This window comes from Phyllostomus discolor, chromosome 1, assembly GCF_004126475.2.
Source record: "Phyllostomus discolor isolate MPI-MPIP mPhyDis1 chromosome 1, mPhyDis1.pri.v3, whole genome shotgun sequence".
Taxonomy (NCBI): Eukaryota; Metazoa; Chordata; class Mammalia; order Chiroptera; family Phyllostomidae; genus Phyllostomus; species Phyllostomus discolor.
The window spans coordinates 69,672,131-69,691,756 of NC_040903.2; the positions used below are offsets into that span (position 1 = coordinate 69,672,131).

At 41.9% G+C, this 19,626-nt stretch overlaps 1 protein-coding gene across 6 annotated transcripts in view; it reads right to left on the minus strand.

Moving 5' to 3' along the window:
* SFMBT2 (Scm like with four mbt domains 2) overlaps positions 1-19,626 on the minus strand; it is a 220,138-nt gene that overhangs the window by 9,110 nt on the left and 191,402 nt on the right. For all 6 annotated transcript variants that reach the window (XM_036024478.1, XM_036024495.1, XM_036024501.1 and 3 more), the window contains exons 16-20: positions 12,638-12,747; positions 4,097-4,272; positions 2,590-2,756; positions 1,974-2,243; positions 1,057-1,185 (exon numbers count right to left, since the gene is read on the minus strand). In XM_036024478.1, coding sequence (XP_035880371.1) covers positions 1,057-1,185; positions 1,974-2,243; positions 2,590-2,756; positions 4,097-4,272; positions 12,638-12,747 — 852 coding nt within the window. The remainder of the gene's footprint in view (positions 1-1,056; positions 1,186-1,973; positions 2,244-2,589; positions 2,757-4,096; positions 4,273-12,637; positions 12,748-19,626) is intronic.

The following is a 19,626-nucleotide window of genomic DNA, read 5'->3' on the forward strand; positions in this document are numbered from 1 at the left end:
AAAAAGTACAGTGTCCTGAAAGACAGATATTTACAACATTGTGACACAATACAAGAAATTTCAGCAAATTAAGCAAACAGCAGAGTATGCCCCACAGGCTTAACCTTGAACTTTTTATGTGAGACTAGTGAGGCCTGCGAGGTGGCATGTGTGTAGAGAACAGCAATTTGTTTGCTTGTAACTTGAGGGAAAATGTAAATAAAAACCATCCTTTCCTATGGTTCATCATGTCACATCTTATATTTTAGCTGATTATAGTCATTTCTTCTGCTAAATTTAAAATTCCTGTAAGGTACAGATTGTATCAACTGTTTTTGTATTTGTTCCTCATTAGCACAACACCTACCTAACCCACCAGAGGCTTTAAAATATTTTACAAACTCTGAGGGGGAAAGGAAAAAATGGTGATGAAAGCAGCATGAAACAGAACAGAATGTACAAAAACTACTTCTGGGAAGACTGAGTCAGCATCCTTTTCCCTGTATCTCCCAGCAAAAGCCCTGCATGTTATAAATCAAACAAACTTAAGAAGATTTGGAGGTGGCGTGAAGGCAGACCAGCTGGGACTGTGGGACCCAAGACACGACATGGTGCTGAGTGCTCTGAGTTTTCTGTTTGCCTCTATATGCAAGACATTGCTAAGGAAGCTGGGAGCCCAGAAATGCCAGTGGGCACAGCTGACGGGAGGCCCAACTGCGGCCTGTGCTCTCTAGCTGAAGGACTGGGAAAGGGGCAGCCCGGGGAGACAAAACCTTTTAGACAAGTACTGCTCCCCTGCAAGACAAAGCGGCCTACCCACCCTGCCAGCAGAGGTGGAGAGAGGGTCAAGTGGAGGGCCGGGACTTCTATCTCCACTTGGCCACAAAGAGTCTCCCAAGAAGGTGTTGGTGGAGACCATATGTGTAGCCCAGACTTCCGCTTCCCACCCACAGATGTGATGAGATGTCCCCTTCCCCTCCCAAAGCTGTGTCACAGGAAATCAGCTAAAACAGAAGGTTTAAGTAAAATCCAGAGTCTCATAATAAAAAAAGCAAGTATACCACAGAACCATCATACCTGTTCCTGAAATATTTTGGCCAAGGGGGCACAGTCTGTCAGTTTAATGAACCTCACCACGTCAGTCACCGTCCACTCCAGTGGGTTGCTCTCCAGAATGAGTCTCTCTTCCTCCTCTTGCTTTACTTCCTGCAGAGATAAGGGAAGCAGGAAGTCATTTTATCACTGCATGGTTGGTGGGACCCTCGCTAAAACTGGGACCTCAAGGGGATGACCCCCTAAAGTCTCTCATAAAACGCCAGGACAAACCACAGGGTCTTTGGCGTCTTGGGACTTTCTTAGCAGCTCATTTGGGTTACGACTTGGCCTCCAATGACTTGTCTGCCTTTGGAGGTAAAATATTTTTTAAAGGCACACTGACAGCAGTTGCTGAATTCCAAGTTCAGGAAATCTTGGGCCTGCTTAATGAAGCATCCCTGAGTGAAGAGGAGAAATGAATGACAGGGGCATCTGTGAATGTACACAAGGGAGTGAACTATCCCCCCATTTGTTTTTGTGACGAGGGTGCCAGTGACCTTCCAGCTGGTCATCTAGCACCCGTGGGGTTAAGGGAGACCTGACAGGCCCATTTACTATTTTACAGTATCACAGAGTAGCCTGGAAAAGGAGTCTAGTGTCCAATGGGACTTTGAGGACGTCTTCAGTCCGTGCTCCTTAAAGAATCCTTTGTGGTTTTAGAGTCTTCCATTAAAAGAGGTGCTATTGCTTCCCTTAGAGCTCCATTCTGACGTCCACTGACCCACTGGTCAATGTAAAATCACCTAGCCTTTGCCCTTGACTTGGAATGAGGCTGGAGTAGCTGCTAGAGTCTTTAGCATTTTAAATGGGTGTCCTGAAATCTAGCCTGCAAACTATAATGCGTTTTCTCTTTCAACACTCTGTTTTGACAAGCCAGTGCCAGAGCCCATGAGCTTTACCTGTCCCGCATCCTTGTCCTGGCTGGCTGCCGGGCCCTTGTCGCCACCCTCAGCACAGGGGGTGGCCTGCACTCTCCGGCCCCGCCTTGCCCTTTCCACAGGCAGCCGGCGCTCAGGCTCAGAGCTGCTCCTTAGGGTGACGGCCCTCCGGGGCCTGGCAGAGGGGACCTCAGCCGAAGAGGTGTCTGTCTGGTCATCCCGCAGCTCAGAGCCGGTTTCCTCGCTGCCAGTGTCATCGTCCACGGCATCTGCATCCTCCTCTTCACTTTCCTATGAAGGAGGGACATGCATGGGATGGAGTAAAGTGAAAGGGACTTTTTTGAACACCAGAGGCTGGCCCCTGATCTTTCCCCGCCCAGGTGGCCCTGTAAAAACCACTTGGTGAAGGCACTGAGGACTGATCTGAAGGTCCCAACCAGGGTCCCAATGGCAGTCTTTCTGTTGTGAGAGCAGCTGACAATGTTAAATGTTTTCAACAAATAAGGAGGGGGGTTCCTGGTATCTCGCGTGTGCAACCATTAAGCATCAAACTTTCACTGTGGCCTTCACTGTCACACTTGCCAGCCAGGGTGCTGCGTCCCTGTGGAGTGTCGGAAGGTGCTTCGGTAGAGCGTACCTCCCCTGATCCTGCCACAAAGTCCACCGCAGAAGACCTCCGTTTCTTCTGCACAAAAATGGATTTTCGCCGCTTCCTACGCCTTGCTGGTTTAGAGTGTCCACTTTCAATGTTGCTTTCCCCAATTGGGGGCTTAATGATCTTCTTTCTCTTTCCATAATAATAGGCTACAAGGAAATAGAGAATTAAAAGCTTTTTTAAAAAAGGTTACACATGTGTATATACATATAGCACAGAGACAAGAGGGAGAGAGGAGGAGATTCCTGTGATTCCTCCATAAGTGACTGTGCGTGCAGAACGAAATGGGAATACACATATAAATTGGAAGGAAATTCACACTCTGAATAGTGTTTCAAGTATGTTCAGATTCCTCGGTCTGATGCACAAACTGACAAATCCCAACTGGCCAGGGCTCACAGAACACTGACTGTGCTTGTGGGGCCTGGAGATGCCCTGACAAATGGCTGGCACATGGGCTGGCAGAGCAAACTTCCAGGTTGTTGAGACAGGGGTGCAGGCACCCCTTGGATGAGAGATAACCGAGGGGAGATGTAGAAAGAGCAGACGCCAGTTCTCAGACCTCACACTCTCCACAGTGCAGGTGTCTGGGGGTAGCTGCTACACAGAGGTGAGACCAGAACAAAGGCAGGACAGGGCCCAGAGAGGCCAACAAGAAGAAGGGAGAGGTCACCAATGTGATGGGGAGATGGAAGAGGCAGGTGCTGGAAGAGAGTACCAGGAAGAGGTCAAGGCAAAGGCGGTATGGGTCATGGTAGCCACTCTCACCATGGAGAAACAGAGACAGTCAAGAGCAAAGAAGGTAAAGAGTGCTTTGCACTGTCAAACTACTCTATTTGAGAGAGAGTCTAAGTTAAGTGGTATACACAGGGGAGAAACTGATTGTGACAAGGAGGTTGCCCCGGGGAAGGAATGGCAATGAGCCCTGGCTGGTGTGGTGCAGTGGGCTGAATCCAAAGGGTTGCCAGTTCGATTCCCAGTCAGGGCGCATGCCTGGGTTGGGCCAGGTCTCCAGTAGAGGGTGCATGAGAGGAAACCACACATTGATGTTTCTTTCCTCTTCCCCTCTGTCTAAAAATAAATAAATAAAATTTTTTTAAAAAAAAGAAGGGCAATGAAAGACGTTATAATTCCTCAGTGTTGAAACCAAGAAGTAATTCTGGTTACTAGCCATTTCCAATAATCCACTTTGCTGTGCTCTTCCTTCAGCCACACAGTGTTCAGAATTAGCCAGCCCACTGAACTCATGACGGCACACACCTTCTCAGGCCAACGCCTACCAGTGAGAATTTGTCCCGAGTTTAGTCACCTCATCTGTTCCGCATAGCAGGCTAGAAAATGCAGAACTATATGCCCTAGGAAATCTTACTTCCACACCAATTCCTATGAAAAACTACTCCAAAGGTTATTTTAAAAGCCACAAACACCATCTACATGACCCCGCAGTGCAGGCCCTTGGACCAATGTTCTGTTCATTATTAGTACTCACTGTATTTGGTTTTGGTATGAATAGAGCAATTTTCTGGGCAGTTTTCAGAAACCAGCACAGGACTGAACAAATTTGGACAGCACTCCAGCTTGGCACAAACCCGTCTGCAGAAGTCCGCTACTTGGTCAGAAGTTCGTACAATCTTGGCCACAGCCCTGTATGTTTTGCCTCTGTACCTAGGAGGAAGAAAGGAAAGAAAGACCATGTCAGGAGCACAGAATTACTCAGGCCTATTCTGCACAGCGTATCCCAAAGTACCCCTTTATTTTCTAACAATAAAGCAGACTTGGCGTGATTTCCATGTCATTTGTTTTTTTATTGTTCTTTATGTTCTCACAAAAATATTTTTCAGAAATGCCACAATATATGTGATAGCAGTGCTAAAACAGAATCAGCACAATAAAGATTTCCATTTAGCAGATTGTCGTGGTGGCATACATAATTCCAGACGCTCCTGGAATCTAGATATTATCATTTGTTGCTCATCACTTTTGAGAAAAACGAAAAAAACAAAAAAAAAACCCCAAAAACATTCTCATGCCCAAGAAGAAATGTCTTCAGTGAAGCCACCAACATGGAACTGGAAACTGGATCTTCTGGAAAAGCAGGCTGGATTCTTGTTTTAAAAATAAGTCCTGCAGGCCTTGTCCACATATTAATGGCAATAGTGACATAAATAACGCCTGGTTGAAAAGATGAACATTTGGATGTACGTTTTAATCACCTTTCAATATATTTTTTAAAAGTATCATTGGTATATAAATAATGATAAACTTTTCAGTTGGCAACAGACCATAGGTCTTTATTTCCAGGTCATGCTCACTAAACTTAAGCGTCCACTACAATGAGAACGCATCGAAACAGTGGGCCTGTTGCACTACGCCCTCGGCGTGTGCCGTAACTGTCAAACTGGAATCTTGAACCGGAGCTCTTTACCGGCCTGTTGTTCACACACACGTGCGCTCATGTCCCCAACAACCTGTCACGCAACACAACAGGGACAGCCGGCAATTTGTGGAAACAGGAGTGTTACATGAGGAGATCATTACATTTGTATTTTGAGAATAAAATATTAAGTTCAAAACCTAGGTCTGGTTCACTAAAAAAATGATGACGGAAATAAACAGAATAATAAACTGCTCCTGAATTTATTCCAACTTGGTTTATTTTCTGTCATAAAGTATCTTCCCCCTAAAAATCATTGTTAAAGTATCAACCACAAAAACATTAAATTTTGACCTGGAAAAACTGGCTTTCTGTTCATTCACTGGCCTTTCATGTGCCAGTCCCTGTCCTCCTTTTTCTTCTGTCTCCAGAGGCCAAGCTTGACTTTCTGCGTAGTAAGAACTAAAAGGAAATTCTTTGTAGGTAAGATCACGTTTTAAGTCCCACAACCTTGTACAACTGTTGACTTTTCTAGGACCTCTATCGACCTGAGCTGTGGAAACGCCCCCTGCCCCTGAGGGGGTGGGCGGCCTGATTCACTTGGGGTGGTTCTTGCTTACTGCTTCTGTTGTGTTTCACAACATACATCCTGTTTATTGCATACCGTTAATGCTGATGGAAGCAGAGAATAAAAATGAGGTTTTACTCTACATTTTCCCTTGCTGCATTTTTTCCACCACAATTTTGTGTTCCTGGGGCTGAAGAGTTCAATATCAAGGCTCTCAAAGTCCTTTTAAAATAGTAAAATAATAGAGGGTAAAAAAGCAAGAGAACCATGAAGATAAGGTCAAAATTCAAACTGTGGAAGTAGGGACCAAAGACAGATAATTCTGTCCCCAGACTTTCAACAATTCTCAAGCAGACACTTCCAGAAACACACGAGAGGGAGGTAAGGAGGGGAAACAAATGCCATGGGAAATAAAAAATGGAAGTGTTTCAGTAAAACTCTTCACCATCAGGAAAAGCCAATCTACTTTCATGCAAATAGAATTATAGTATGGCTGGAAAGTAATGGACTCCTCTCCTCTTTCCTGCCCTTCTGGAACAATTCTGTCAAAAAGCCTTGGCAGTGGTAGTAAGGTGGGGGCACTGAGCAAGGCAGGAGTGCCAGCCGGGGAGGCAGGGGGTGCCCGCAGTGCCCTGACTCAGGTTGTGGATACTGTGAATGCTGCCAGGACCTCCCCTCCCTGAAGACCTTGCTGTACAGGGTGAGGAGGGCGTCAGTGTGCTGGGGAGAGCCCAGCATGGGCTGCATGCCAGGGCCAGGTGCTGAGTGTTGGCTCCCGAGTAGGGGGAGGGAAGAACCAAGTTACAAGAGACTGGTGCCACACCAGGGCCTGATCAAATACACAAACACACTGAAGGCAGAGAGGGTCAGGTTTCCCATTCACACTGGGACGCTGGGGCGTCGAGCCAACAACTTACTCTCAAATCAGTCTGTGGGGGGAACCATCCTTTTATTCTGGACTTGCAATATTTCTACAATTCTTAGATTGTTTCAAAATCAACACTTAAAAATAACAAAAATAAATTGTGTTATTGTATATATGACTCAAACTACACTAAGCTTAATATATATTTTCCAACAAATACTTAGTTTCTAGCACTATTAGTATAGGAATCATTTATAGTTATTATCACAAATGTGGAAGAAAAACTGTTTGGAACATCCAATTCCAGGCTGAACCAATAATGTGGCTTGTTTTGGAGTTGGTCAGCAAATTAGGGCAACTGTTCAAATAATTGTTTTTCACGAAGACATACGAAACACACAGAAATATTGACCTTCCAGGATACACAGGCAGAAGGCAGCTCTAAGGTTCTGACCAAAGGTGGGGCTGAATTAATACTGTCATTTCTATTTTCTTAAGGACACTACCAATGTGATCATTATGTAACCTTCCGAGACAGAAGGAATGGCCAGGTGTCAGTGCCCTCCCGCCGACAGATACGCAGATATGGGAGGACAGTTGGGACCTTCGGCAGCACTCGAGGCATCCCGGTGAGTTGGGGAGCTATGGTCTTCATTGCCGTACTACTCTTTACTTTACCACAAGAGAAAAGAATAATCTGTTCTGTGGTTTTCCCTACCACAAAAGGCTTAAAAGCTGTATTCCAATGACATAATCTTGTAGGCAGGATATGTGAGGAGAAGAGTTCAAAAGCTTGGGATAATGCCTTTCCCTTTATCCTCTCATTGTAAACCTGGAGAGAAAAATACTGAGCCATATAATTTATTAAATGGCCCCGCAAAGCTATTGTAAACACAAAGATAAGATTTTTTTCACAAGTTTTGTGAAAAAAGGAGAAAAATGTTGAAAGAAACAAACAAGTTATTACATAGCATAAAACTCCTTGGCATTGTAAATAATCTCAGAAAGAAGGACGGGAGCAAGTAGTGAAAGACCCTGGGTTGGAGCACAACAGGAGATGCTGAGATGACTCTGGTCTCGGATGCACACTTTGAAACAGTTTAGGAAGTCAGAGACCAACAGATGGACAGAGGAGGGATATTCTCCCTGGCTGCCAATGTGGGGACCCACTCAGAACCCCAGAGTTAATATAAAGATTATTTTAAGATGAACACATTTGAGATTCAACAGATGCAGAAAGAAGGCTTTCCGGAGCTTCCATTATCTGACGTAAAGCAGAAACTTCTGAGACATGAAGACTCCCATAAATTCCCTCTTTGAGGCAGCTTCTAATCACAGGAGAGAGACTGAGAGTAAATCTACCATAAATCCTCGCTCAGGGCAGTTCGATGGTCAAGACCGAAAGAAGGCTCGCAACGTGTAAACAAACATTATCACAAACTTTCTTATCTCTCATTTGTTCTCCTAAAAAATCATTTGTCTTCCCTAAAGAAACCCATCTCTTTCTTCCCCTAGAGGCCTTTCCTGCCTCCTCCTTCCTCCCACTAAGTTCAGTATAACGTAGGTGTAAGTTCCAAATTCTAACTGCCTCTCTGAATTACTCATCATGGAGCTCTCCCGCATGTATAAACATTGCACCTGTAAGTAAACTGCTTTTTTTGCTTGCTAATCTGTCTTCTGGGAGTTTAATTTGCAAACTCCCAGACACTGAACATAAGAAGTAGAGACAAAGTTCTTCCTCCTTCACATTAATAAAGAAGTGTGAGTGCCCTTCCAATATCTTTTGACCAACCAAAGCAGGGATTTATTTCCACGTGTGAATACACAAGGCAGGATGGAGAAAGACAGATGAAGATGGAGAAGCAAGAGTGCTGGGAAAAAGGGTCTCTTCTCTTTCAGTCAAGAGATGAGAAAAATCAAAATGGATTTTGAGTCCAAAGAAATTCAGAGTAAAAAGACTGACACTGGCCTATCGGCGCATCCATAACCACCAGCATGGTCCAAGTAGGTAGGATGACTTCCACTTGGCCCACATTTTATCATTCATCTTCAAGATGACTCACATCAGGACCTTTTCACAAATCTTCACAGGCAGTGAAAGGGGTGTGAGAATGGGGAGCAGGAAGGTCCCAGGCTGTCAAATGGAATTCACATCCTTGTTTATTATAGGAAGAATTAAAAGGGAAAACGGTGGAAACCCCGATAACTCTGTAGAAATAGAGAAGCTTCACAAGTTGTGAGAAAATCAATCTTCTCTTCTGATTTCTTTCAAAATTGCACTGGTCACATCATCATAACTAGGGACAATATGTTGCTTTACTCACTGATTTGCAGTCTTATGATACTCAACTCCTCAGAAATTTCTCCCTTCTGGATCCCTGCATTTCAAGTAAGGAGAGCTCTGTGCAATACATGGGGTGTATGTTTATTTTAGGAATGCCTAATTCAGAACACCCCAAAATGGTCTGTGTTTGAACCAGAAACACCACACCCATAGCCTGATGAATCTGAGTATACACACAGAAATTCTGTCTTCTCTTCACATGCTGGCTCCCCTGCCTGCTTCATGTGATGTGTACAGTAGACATTTTCAGGAAAGCAAACTGCACAAATCTGAGCAAGGTAAAAATGAACAAATGAAGAAAAGAAATCCGTTTCAGCAAAAAGTCTTTCAGTTTTGGATTTTTTTTCACATAAATCTCCTTATAGCCAAATACTACATCTTACTCTTCATAGAATATGGGCATGAGTAAAAGGCCCAAAAAAGTAAAATAAATAAAAACACATACAAAATTAGTCATTGCTTCTGAAAACAAACTGAAACATTTTTCCCCATGCAGCTGAGAATGACTCACCTGAAAGTAAAGATTGGACTATGTTCTCGCTTCTGCCTAGTTGATAATGAAGTCTAATTCACTTGAAATTATATCAGGCTATATCCTCTTTAAATATTATGAATTACTGTAAGAAATGACTGGGAAAATCTATTAAGCCTTCACCTGGCTTTTTAAAAGATTATCACAAAAGTCATTCCAAAAAAAAGTTTCCCTTTCCCTCCCTAGAAGATTCTGTAACATGTTGAAAAACATATTTAAATGTCCCTAGATGCATAGAATTGGAATTTCTTTTAATTCCTACTAAGTAGAGCCTAAATTCCTTTCAAAATAATGCAGGTCAATTTAGTACACTTAATTAATCAGAGAAAAGAACTTTCTCTGCCAGAGCAGCTGGAGGGAACTACAGCACAATCCACCCTCCCTTTGGCACTGCAGCCACTATGGTTTTGCCTTTCACACACATTGAAGACATCCTATGACAGACTGCTTACATGATGCTCAAATATTACCACAGACTGATTTAGCATAAAACTCTAATTGTTCGATAAACAGAAAAAAATAAAAATACTGAGGAACAACTGAAGGTAACAGTGTTAGTTCTTCTTTTGTTTACAAGTCAAACCTTCTCAGTGGCACCTCCATCCTGTTCAGTAAATGGGTCTTCACTCCTTAGAAGAAAAACCCATCAGAACCTCTAGATGCTCAGTGACAGCATTCACAGAGCCCTATGGGGCATCTTATGCCCTTTCTTCCTGAAAACACTCTTTGTACTGTTATAAATCCATGACCACAACTAAGACAGCTGAATGCCTTAAATGCAGCAGGTCTCCCCTTGCTGAGTTAATTTATTCATGACAGTAACGTCAGCCTTTCAGGTCAATGGGCAAAAGCGAGCCCTCGCTCCTCCCATTTGCACCAAAGACGTAGCAAAGTTGTCAAGATCTAAAAAGTTGTACTTTTACATCACGAGGAAAGAGGTGACTCAACACACAGTAGTAGAACAGGCACGCTCCTGCTGACTGTGAATCTGTCATCATTAGCAGGTGCTGTGAGAGGCCGCTGTGGTCCCGCACACTTGAAAGCCAGGTCAGACAGGCATTTTCGCCTAAGTTGCTGTGTAAGATGTTGCTCAGGAACTCACTGTTACGTCTGATATAACAGGCGCTACGTTGCCTTTACAAGACAACAGGGCTGGGTTGTGGCATGCCTGTTCTGATTGTACTGGGAACACAGGAATGAGTGCGAACACTGCACAGTGAGCACTCCCTGACATTTCGGGATCTGCGGCAAGTTCCTGGCTTGCTTAGGAGCATGGGAGAATTTAATGGAATTTAAGTTATGTTTAAGTTTCACTAATTCCAAATCCATTAGGAATATTTTTGATGTATTGAATGACAGAAAATTTATTAAAAGAATTAGCAAGGGTTTCTGTATAAATAAATACTTGCTCATGTTTTCTGCCACCATTACTATGATGAACTGACCTTTATAATAAAAGTGTTTTATTATTGCTGATGTTCACTTCCCTAAATAAAGTAGAAATATATAGAATATTATATAGGGAAAAAACCTGTTTTATATTTTTCTGGGATACATGTGAAGCTCATTTAAACATTTCTTGGGAAAGAAATGAAGGATGAGAAATGGTGCCCCCTTTCATTGGCATGCCATTTCTACAAGTGAATATTCTCCTTATTTACTTATGAGGGGGGACCAAAAAACAGAATTTATGTATAAAAATTGTGTATTTATTCTTACATGTTTAAATTTCAGTCACTTTCAAAGCACTCTCCATTTGATGCAACATGCCCATTGAGATGTTTTTTTCCACTGCTCAAAACAGTTTCTGAACTCACTGATTGTGATGCCTTCTAGTGCTTCCACCATTTTTTCTTGTTTCACCTCTTCCACATGGGTAAAATGTTTCCCTTTGAGGACTTTATTCATCCAGGAAAACAAAAAAAAAAAGGTAGCTTGGGGTGAGATCAAGTGAATAGGAACAGTGGGGCACAAGGATCATGTTTTTTTGATCAAAAATTACTGCACACTCAATGCAGTGTGGGCAGGTGCACTCGTAAATCACCCATCATGAAATGGGCAAACGTGTTGAAAGAATCTTCAAAAATAATTCATTGAAGTCAAATGCAGCCTCTCACAACAACACCAGCTGGTACACTGATACAGATGGGTTCCTAGAATACTTACCTAGTGGGGGAAGCCTGTACTACAAGGAGCCTGCCCTCCAGAAGATAATTCTGTTTTTTTGGGGGGGTCCCTTCTCATATATGCCCTTTAACTTTTGTAACCTGGTAGAATATCAATAGACTATAAGTGACTTTTACTAAATCTAGAATCACACAGATATTCAAAAAAGACACTAGACAACACTGGTTGGATAACTGACAAAAATGCTGAAGAAAATTGCAGTATCTCAACAACTCTACTCAGTTCTAGTGTAAGTGAATTACAAAGTAATCATTGCCCGTACAAATTACTTAATATTCCTCAACTTTCATTATGAATAAGATAAATACTTTCTTTAAAGAAGAGCTTGTAGATACATATGTTACCTGTTGAAAAGTGGTTCACTCTTTCCAAAAGCATCATTTCCCAAATGTCAAATCTAAACGATATGTTGGTTCACTTATACAAGAAGCTGACCAGTAAGGTCTATTCCATTTGAAAAGCCTAACTAAATATTAAAAGCCCTCTTAGAACACCAAAGCAATTATTAAACATAAATTTAGCTAGAGAAATGTATCTTTTTCTATCTGTTTCCTAAGCAACAGAGTTCAAGCCTACTGACCCAATTGGTGTTCTCAAATTCAGAGTTCAAGAAACTTAAAGCAAAGCAAGACCAGAACCTTTCCAATTAGCCTATTTCCAAACACATGAGCAACTACATGTTAACCTGCAGACCATTCACCAAAACCAAACAGAGGTACTGGTTTTTGCTATCTTTTAAAAACTATCAACTCTCAGAGTAAAGAATGTTTGGATCTGGCTTAATTAAACCCTTTATAATATCAAGTATTAAGAGCTGCTAATGAACAACGTATAACATAGATAAGTGATATCCTCTTTTTATAACAATGTCCCCCACTTTGGATAAAATAATCTCTTGGACCTGAACACAGTATGTTTTAATTCTGAATGTTTAACATGAATTAGTATTATTTGAGCAACCCTCTAGTTCACGTTAGGAATCCTAAACCTCCAGGCAACTCTGGAGAAAAATGCCAATATTCCATGTGTAGCACACAGAATTGCAGAACGACAGCCTTTCCTCTTGCTTCCATTTCTCTGTCAAAATGAGGAACAACAAGTTTCATTGGAGCAGCCAACTATTACAAGAACCCTTGTTTCCCAGAATTGAAAACACTTACTTTGCCTTCAGCGTTTCCTCCTGAAAGTTCCAGTGTGGATCTTCCACCAGTTGTAATTCCCTCAATACCCTCCCAGGCTTATAAGCTGCATTGATTATCATGCTAAGAACCTGTTGGGAAAAAAAGAACCAGAATGAACTTGTATTGTACCCATTCCTGCTAACACAGGGATGCTTTGAAAGCCACCTTGCTGACACAAGAAGCATTTGCTCAACATTCCTTTGGGTAAAGGGCTGTGAAGACATTAGATAGGAGTTCTGCAGGCTCACCATCCATGGGAGAAAGCAGGTGGTACAATCCAATCCCTCTGCTGGTGAGTGGGGATGGTGGACTCTTACTAACATTTCTGGTTGTGGAAAACCGAACCATTTCTTCCAGTGTGTGTGTGTGTGTGTGTGTGTGTGTGTGTATGTGTCATTGAGTTGGCTCTGACACCTGGTAACCCTATGAATGAATGACATCCACAATGCCGTGTCCTTGATAGCCTGGCTCAGCTCCTGTGGACCCACACCTACAGCTTCCAAAGAGCCACTGATTATTCTTCAACAGGGTTACTCTTCAGTAGGACTGGCTACTGAGAATTTCATTTTATTCTTAAAAGTAAATTTTCAAAAGGCATCAATAAGACAGAGACAACAGGTTCATGGTTAGACCTCAGATATGTGTAAGGTGCGTAACAATTACGTGAAAGCCACCTGACGCTGCCCCAGTTTATGGCTATTTAATACCAGGACAATTCTCTCTGAGATGGCAGTTTCAAAAGGAAGTATGGAACATCCAACATCATGCTATTTCCTCAAATTACCCCTTCATCCCCAAATCACAAATCAAAGAAAATAAGCATGTTGTCTTTGCTGACTGCAACACCCCCAGAAGGATGAGACACTCCCCTTCAAAAGCACCAACTGCATGCTCTGAAGAGATGACATGTCCCTGTTAATCTTGATGCATTTCTCAGATGAAAAAGAACAAGGAATTTAGGGCCCTCACCTTTCCATGAGCAAATCATCATTAACGATGAACATTATTAACAAGTTCTGGCATGTTCATGAGTTGCTGTTATTTGGATGGAGAACTGAAAGAATGCGAAGGTGCAGGGCCGTGCACAAAGGAACGGGAGACCAACCATGAAGTGCCCCTTGGTCGGGATCTGCCGCATGCTGGCCCTAGGAGCACAGGCAGAATTCGACACAGCACCTGCCACTCCTCAAGGCCCTCCCAGTCCAGAAGAGGGGGAAGCCAGGCACTGAGCTCGAGTCTCATGTTTCAGAGAAAAATACCATTGAAAGAGTGATACGAGCATCTTACTGAGATGGCACACTGGCATCGTTGCTGAAGCACCTGCTGTTTTTTGGAGACCAGCACAGTATCAATGGCAAAGAAGGAGACGCAAGTATGTTAAAAGAATTTTCATGTTTCTGATTGGTTCCTGAATGTAACTGGCATAGTTTGTACCCTGATTTAATTCTGAAAAACAATACAGCTTTCTCATATTATAACTGAGGATTTGACCTGAAAACATTTTATACCATGCAGTCAGCATGGCAGGTACCTTTTCTTTCCTTGAATAGCATTTTGCTATGTTCCTGGTTCAGCCAAGGCGCTAAAAGGCCAGGACAAGCTGTTCTGGTATACTTATGTTTTCTGCATTAGAATAATCATCTGATTTTATTGTTTACTGTCAGGACAATTTACAGAGACCGAGTTTAAAAATAAATCCAATTAGAACTGGCTAAAATAATGTGCAAAGCATTTATCAACAGACAATAAAAATTCAACTGATTCTTTTCATTGTGTTTCACTGAGAAAACCCCAGAGCTACCTGTTATTTGCTGTATATTGAAATGCATTTTGTGGCTGTGAAAAGAAAATGCCTTCCAGAGTTCAATTCAGTCTGGAAGCAGGCAGCAATCAAATTGTGAAAAAGCATACAATATTGAATAATTTTCCCATGACTTTTCTCAATGTCACACCATTCATCTCTGAATTCAACAAGCTCCCCATAAAACTTTGGGAGTGTGAACTGATTTTTGTGTCCATGGCATCTTAGTGTATTGTAGTTATGTCCATGACAATAACTAAGTTGACAGCTGTTATTAATATCCAGAGTTAGACTGAATGACTGCACCTTGTAAAACATCGGAACTCAGTTCATTATGCTCTCAGTTAGAAAGTGGAACATGGGCCCTGCCTCCAATTAACAGGACATACTTCATGCTAGAGCAATGACTCACTCAGTTTCTTGGAGTTTACGAGATGTTTCTTGAGAACATATTTCTATACAGAAGCACCCACAATGCGTTATAGCAAAAAGGCAATATCCTTCGTAATTGTACAGATACCAGATCAAATCCCAGTTCCATCTCGCAGAAGCTATGGGTCCATAGGAAAGATACTTGATTAGATTTCCTCCTCTGTATAATGGGGGCATTGCCATTTATCTGGTTCATAACGAAGCGGATCAGAACACGCCACCTCAAAATATGCCACTTTGATGTTGGATTATTTTGCAATGAAAGCAAGTGAGAAACAGCAGACAGAGAACTCTCTGCCCTCCCCCTTTCTGCCTAGAAGCAAGGCATAAATTTCCCTTTGTGAAGGTGTCCTTCCGTCCCTTCTCTCCCATACCAGAAAGAGTACAATCCTTGTCACCAGAGAAAGACGTCACAGAAACAACTCTACAGAAACAAACCTTAGGAAAAGAACCCTTATCTTCCATTCATTTTCCCTATATATTTACCTTCCTGCAATACCAGCCTTAGAAGCTCAAACTCCTTTTCCTTTGTCTTATCACCTCTCCATAATTTATTGCCTTTTGTTAAAATGGTATGTAAAAACTTCCACTTCTTTTCTGTGAGGTCTGTGTATATTCAAAATAAACACTTGCCTGTCAATCTGTCTTTTGTCAGTTTAATTTGTAGGCCCCAGCCACTGAATTTGAGTAGTGGAAAAGATTCTCCTTTTCTACAACAGAGAAATTATGTGAAATAAAGGCGGTAACAATTTCCGATAACAAAATATTCAAAGACTACCCTCTTATTAATATCAATGCAGCCCTCCTCAATCCATAAAACAAACTCTCCTGTGCTTTAGTCTCTCTATGCCTATTGGTAATGTTTGTATTTGTCTTGCATCTTTGCAAAATAACTTTCCTTAGAAGCGCCTTGACTTTATTACTGCTTCCTTTTTAGAACCGAATATTTCGTAAAAATAATTGATACTTTCAAATTATTTATCTTCATTTCAATTCTCAACATATCCAAATCTAGTTTCCTCTCTAGCCGCCACACAAAGATGCTATGGGAAAGGGCACCAAGGACCTAAGATCAAGTCCAGTGAGCACTCCGTCCTCCTGGACCTCGGAGTGAGCAATTTGATAGTGCGCTTTGCTGCCAAGTCCTGCGGAGCTCCTTTGCTCTCCTATCTCTGCTCCACCAGGCACAAGAGTTTGTTTGCATATAGAGGATCCAGAGACACATGAAAAGATGTTCAATATCGCTAGCTATCAGAGAGATGCAAATTAAAACCACAATGAGATGCCACTTCACACTGGTCAGAATGGCCATCATAAACAAAGCAACAAACAAGTGTTGGAGAGGTTGTAGAGAAAAGGGGACCCAGCCCTGGCTGGCGTAGCTCAGTGGATTGAGCATGGGCTGCGAACCAAAATGTCGCAGGTTCAATTTCCAGCCAGGGTACATGCCTGGGTTGCAGGCCATAACCCTCAGCAACCACACATTGATGTTTCTCTCTCTATCTATCTCCCTCCCTTCCCTCTCTAAAAAATAAATAAAATCTTTTTTAAAAAAAAAAGAAAGAAAAGGGGACCCTAGTGAACTGCTGGTGAGACTGCAGCCTGGTACAGTACTATGGAACTATGGAAAACAGTACTGAACTTCCTCAGAAAACTAAAAATGGATCTGCCTTTTAGCCCAGCAATTCCACTGCTGGGACTATATCGTAAGAACCCTGAAACACCAATCCAAAAGAACCTTTGCACCCCAATGTTCATAGCAGCACAATTTACAATAGCCAAGTGCTGGAAGCAACCTAGGTACCCATCAGTAAATGAATGGATCAAAAAACTATGGTACATTTACACAATGGAATTCTATGCAGCAGAAAGAAAGAAGGAGCTCCTAGCCTTTCATGACAGCATGAATGGAACTGGAAAGCATTGTGCTAAGTGAAATAAACCAGACGGTGAAAGACAAATACCATATGATCTCACCTTTAACAGGAACCTAAACAACAAAACAAAGAAACAAGCAAAATATAGTCAAAGACACTGAAACAGAGGACAGGCTGATAGTGACCAGAGCAGGGAGAAGAGAGAATTTCAGGGGAGAATGGGAAGGGTTTATAGGAACAAGTATAAAGGGCACATGGATAAAAACTAGGGCAAGGGGTGGAAATGGAAGGGAGGGAGGGAGCGAGGGAGGGATGGGTGGGTGGGCTGGAATGGGAGTAAAAGGCAGAAAACTGTACTTGAACAATGATTAAAATAAAAAAAAGAGTTTGTTCAGAAAATGGTGAGTGGGTCAGGGTATGAGGAAGAGGAGGGGAATAATCAGAGGGAGGAAGAGACAAAGAGGAGAAAAGAATCTAAGTGCTATTATCAGGGAAAGGAGGAAACACTGAAATAGTGTTTGATACACAGGAGCTACTCCATGAATGTCAACACTCAAAGTGCATGGTAAATCAATGGGAACTTTTTTTCTGTTCAGTTCATGAAATTATGTTATTCCATAATTTCCTGTCACATGTGAAGACTTATATCATAATTTCCTGATCTTGTGAAAATTTCTCCTCCCAAAACAAAAGTAATTTAGATAATTTTCAACCTCAACTGCATCCTTATTTAATGCAAAAGTCAACAGATTCCCAACTTTAAAGGTTTATAGTGTGTTGAATTCTAGTGACCAGAGGGAGAGGCGCCTCTGGGACAGACTCTTAGAGACAAACCGGCCCACAAGGATACATGAAGGAGAATGTTCTTTCTCTTGAAGGGTCAGAAAAAGACTAAAGATGAAAAGGAGCCTTCCCTCATGAGTTCACTGTTCCAACAGACCTTTCTGCTTTGCAGTCTGTCCAAGGATCACGGTTATAATAATTGGCTTTTTACAAAAACCAGAACCATCAAAAGCCTTCATGGCCTAAAAGATTTCTTCTTTTCAACTTCAAAAGCAGATGGAGTGGAGCTAATTTTATGAAGACTTTTTAAAAAAGTAAAATGATAAAATTTTTTTTTTTACTTAGCACTTTATCAATAGGGTTTTGCTCATGAATGAGACCTTACGTGGAAAATTTCAAAAGGAATAAAATGAGGAAAGATTCAGACTTCAGTATCTGGCCTTGTCGATACGATAGGCGGCCCGGTGAATCGCAGAGCAAGACAAGCCTAGTCTTTAAGTGTTGGAACCAGAGTTCAATGGAGAATATTAATTAAGACCTGCCTCCTTGGCTGAAGGAGTTTGGGGTTTGGAAGAATTACAGCAGTTGCACTCCTTTTCCCAGAATTCTATCAAGCCTAGCCTCCACACCACAAGTGTGCACTGCATCAGCCATGATCAAGTGTCATCAAAAACTGGAAATCAGGAAGATGTGCTTGTATGAGAAGACAGGAGCCATGACAGTCTTCTCTTTAGTACAAACATAACCTTTTAATGAAGCCAGAGAAAAGCAGGAAACACCTCTCCTTCTCAAACTATTTCATAAAATTCAAGAGAAGGGAAGGGTCCAAAACTCATTTTATGAGGCTAGCATTATCCTAATTCTGAAACTAGATAAAGACATTACAAAGACAGAAAATTATAGGCTAATATCCCTAATGAACATAGACGCTAAAATCCTCAACCAACCAAATACAGCAATGCATCAAAAAGATCATACATCATGACCAAGTGGGATTTATTCCAGGAATGTAAGTATGGTACAACATTTGCAAATCAATAAATGTTATATACCACATAAAAATGATAAATATCACATGATCATATCTATAGTATGTAGAAAAAACATTTTTTCTACATACAGTCAGAATGGCCATCATAAACAAAGCAACAAACAACAAGTGTTGGAGAGGATGTGGAGAAAGGGGGTCCCTAGTGCACTGTTGGTGGGACTGCAGACTGGTACAACCACTATGGAAAGCAGTTTGGAACTTCCTCAGAAAACTAAAAATGGATCTGCCTTTTGACCCAGCAATTCCATTGCTGGGACTCTATCCTAAGAACACTAAAACACCAATACAAAAGAACCTTTGCACCCCGATGTTCATAGCAGCACAATTTACAATAGCTAGGTGCTGGAAGCAACCTAGATGCCCATCAGTAAATGAATGGATCAAAAAACTATGGTACATTTACACAATGGAATTCTATTCAGTAGAAAGAAAGAAGGAGCTCATACCCTTTGCAACAGCATGGATGGAGCTGGAAAGCATTATGCTAAGTGAAACAAGCCAGGCAGTGAAAGACAAATACCACATGATATCACCTTTAACAGGAATCTAAACAACAAAACAAAACAAAAAAAAACTAGCAAAATATAACCAAAGACACTGAAATAGGGGATAGTCTGACAGTGGCCAGAGGGGGGAGAAGAGGGAATTTCAGGGGGGGAATGGGTAGGGATTACAGGAACAAATTTGGAGGACACATGGACAAAAACTAGGGGTGGGGGGTAATGGGGGGAAGGGGGGAGGGTTGGGTGGGTGGGCTGGAATGGGAGTAGGGGGGAAAAAACTGTACTTGAACAATGATTAAAATAAAAAAAAATTTTTTAAATCTAGCCCATTTATGATAAAAACTCTCAGCAAAGTGGGTATAGAGGGAACATACCTAAACATAACAAAGGCTGTAAATGACAAACCCACTGCTAGCATCATACTCAATGGGCAAAAATGACAAGTGTTCACTTGAACATTGAGAATAAGACAGGGATGTCTACTTTCACCTCTCTTATTCAACATGGTACTGGAAGTCCTA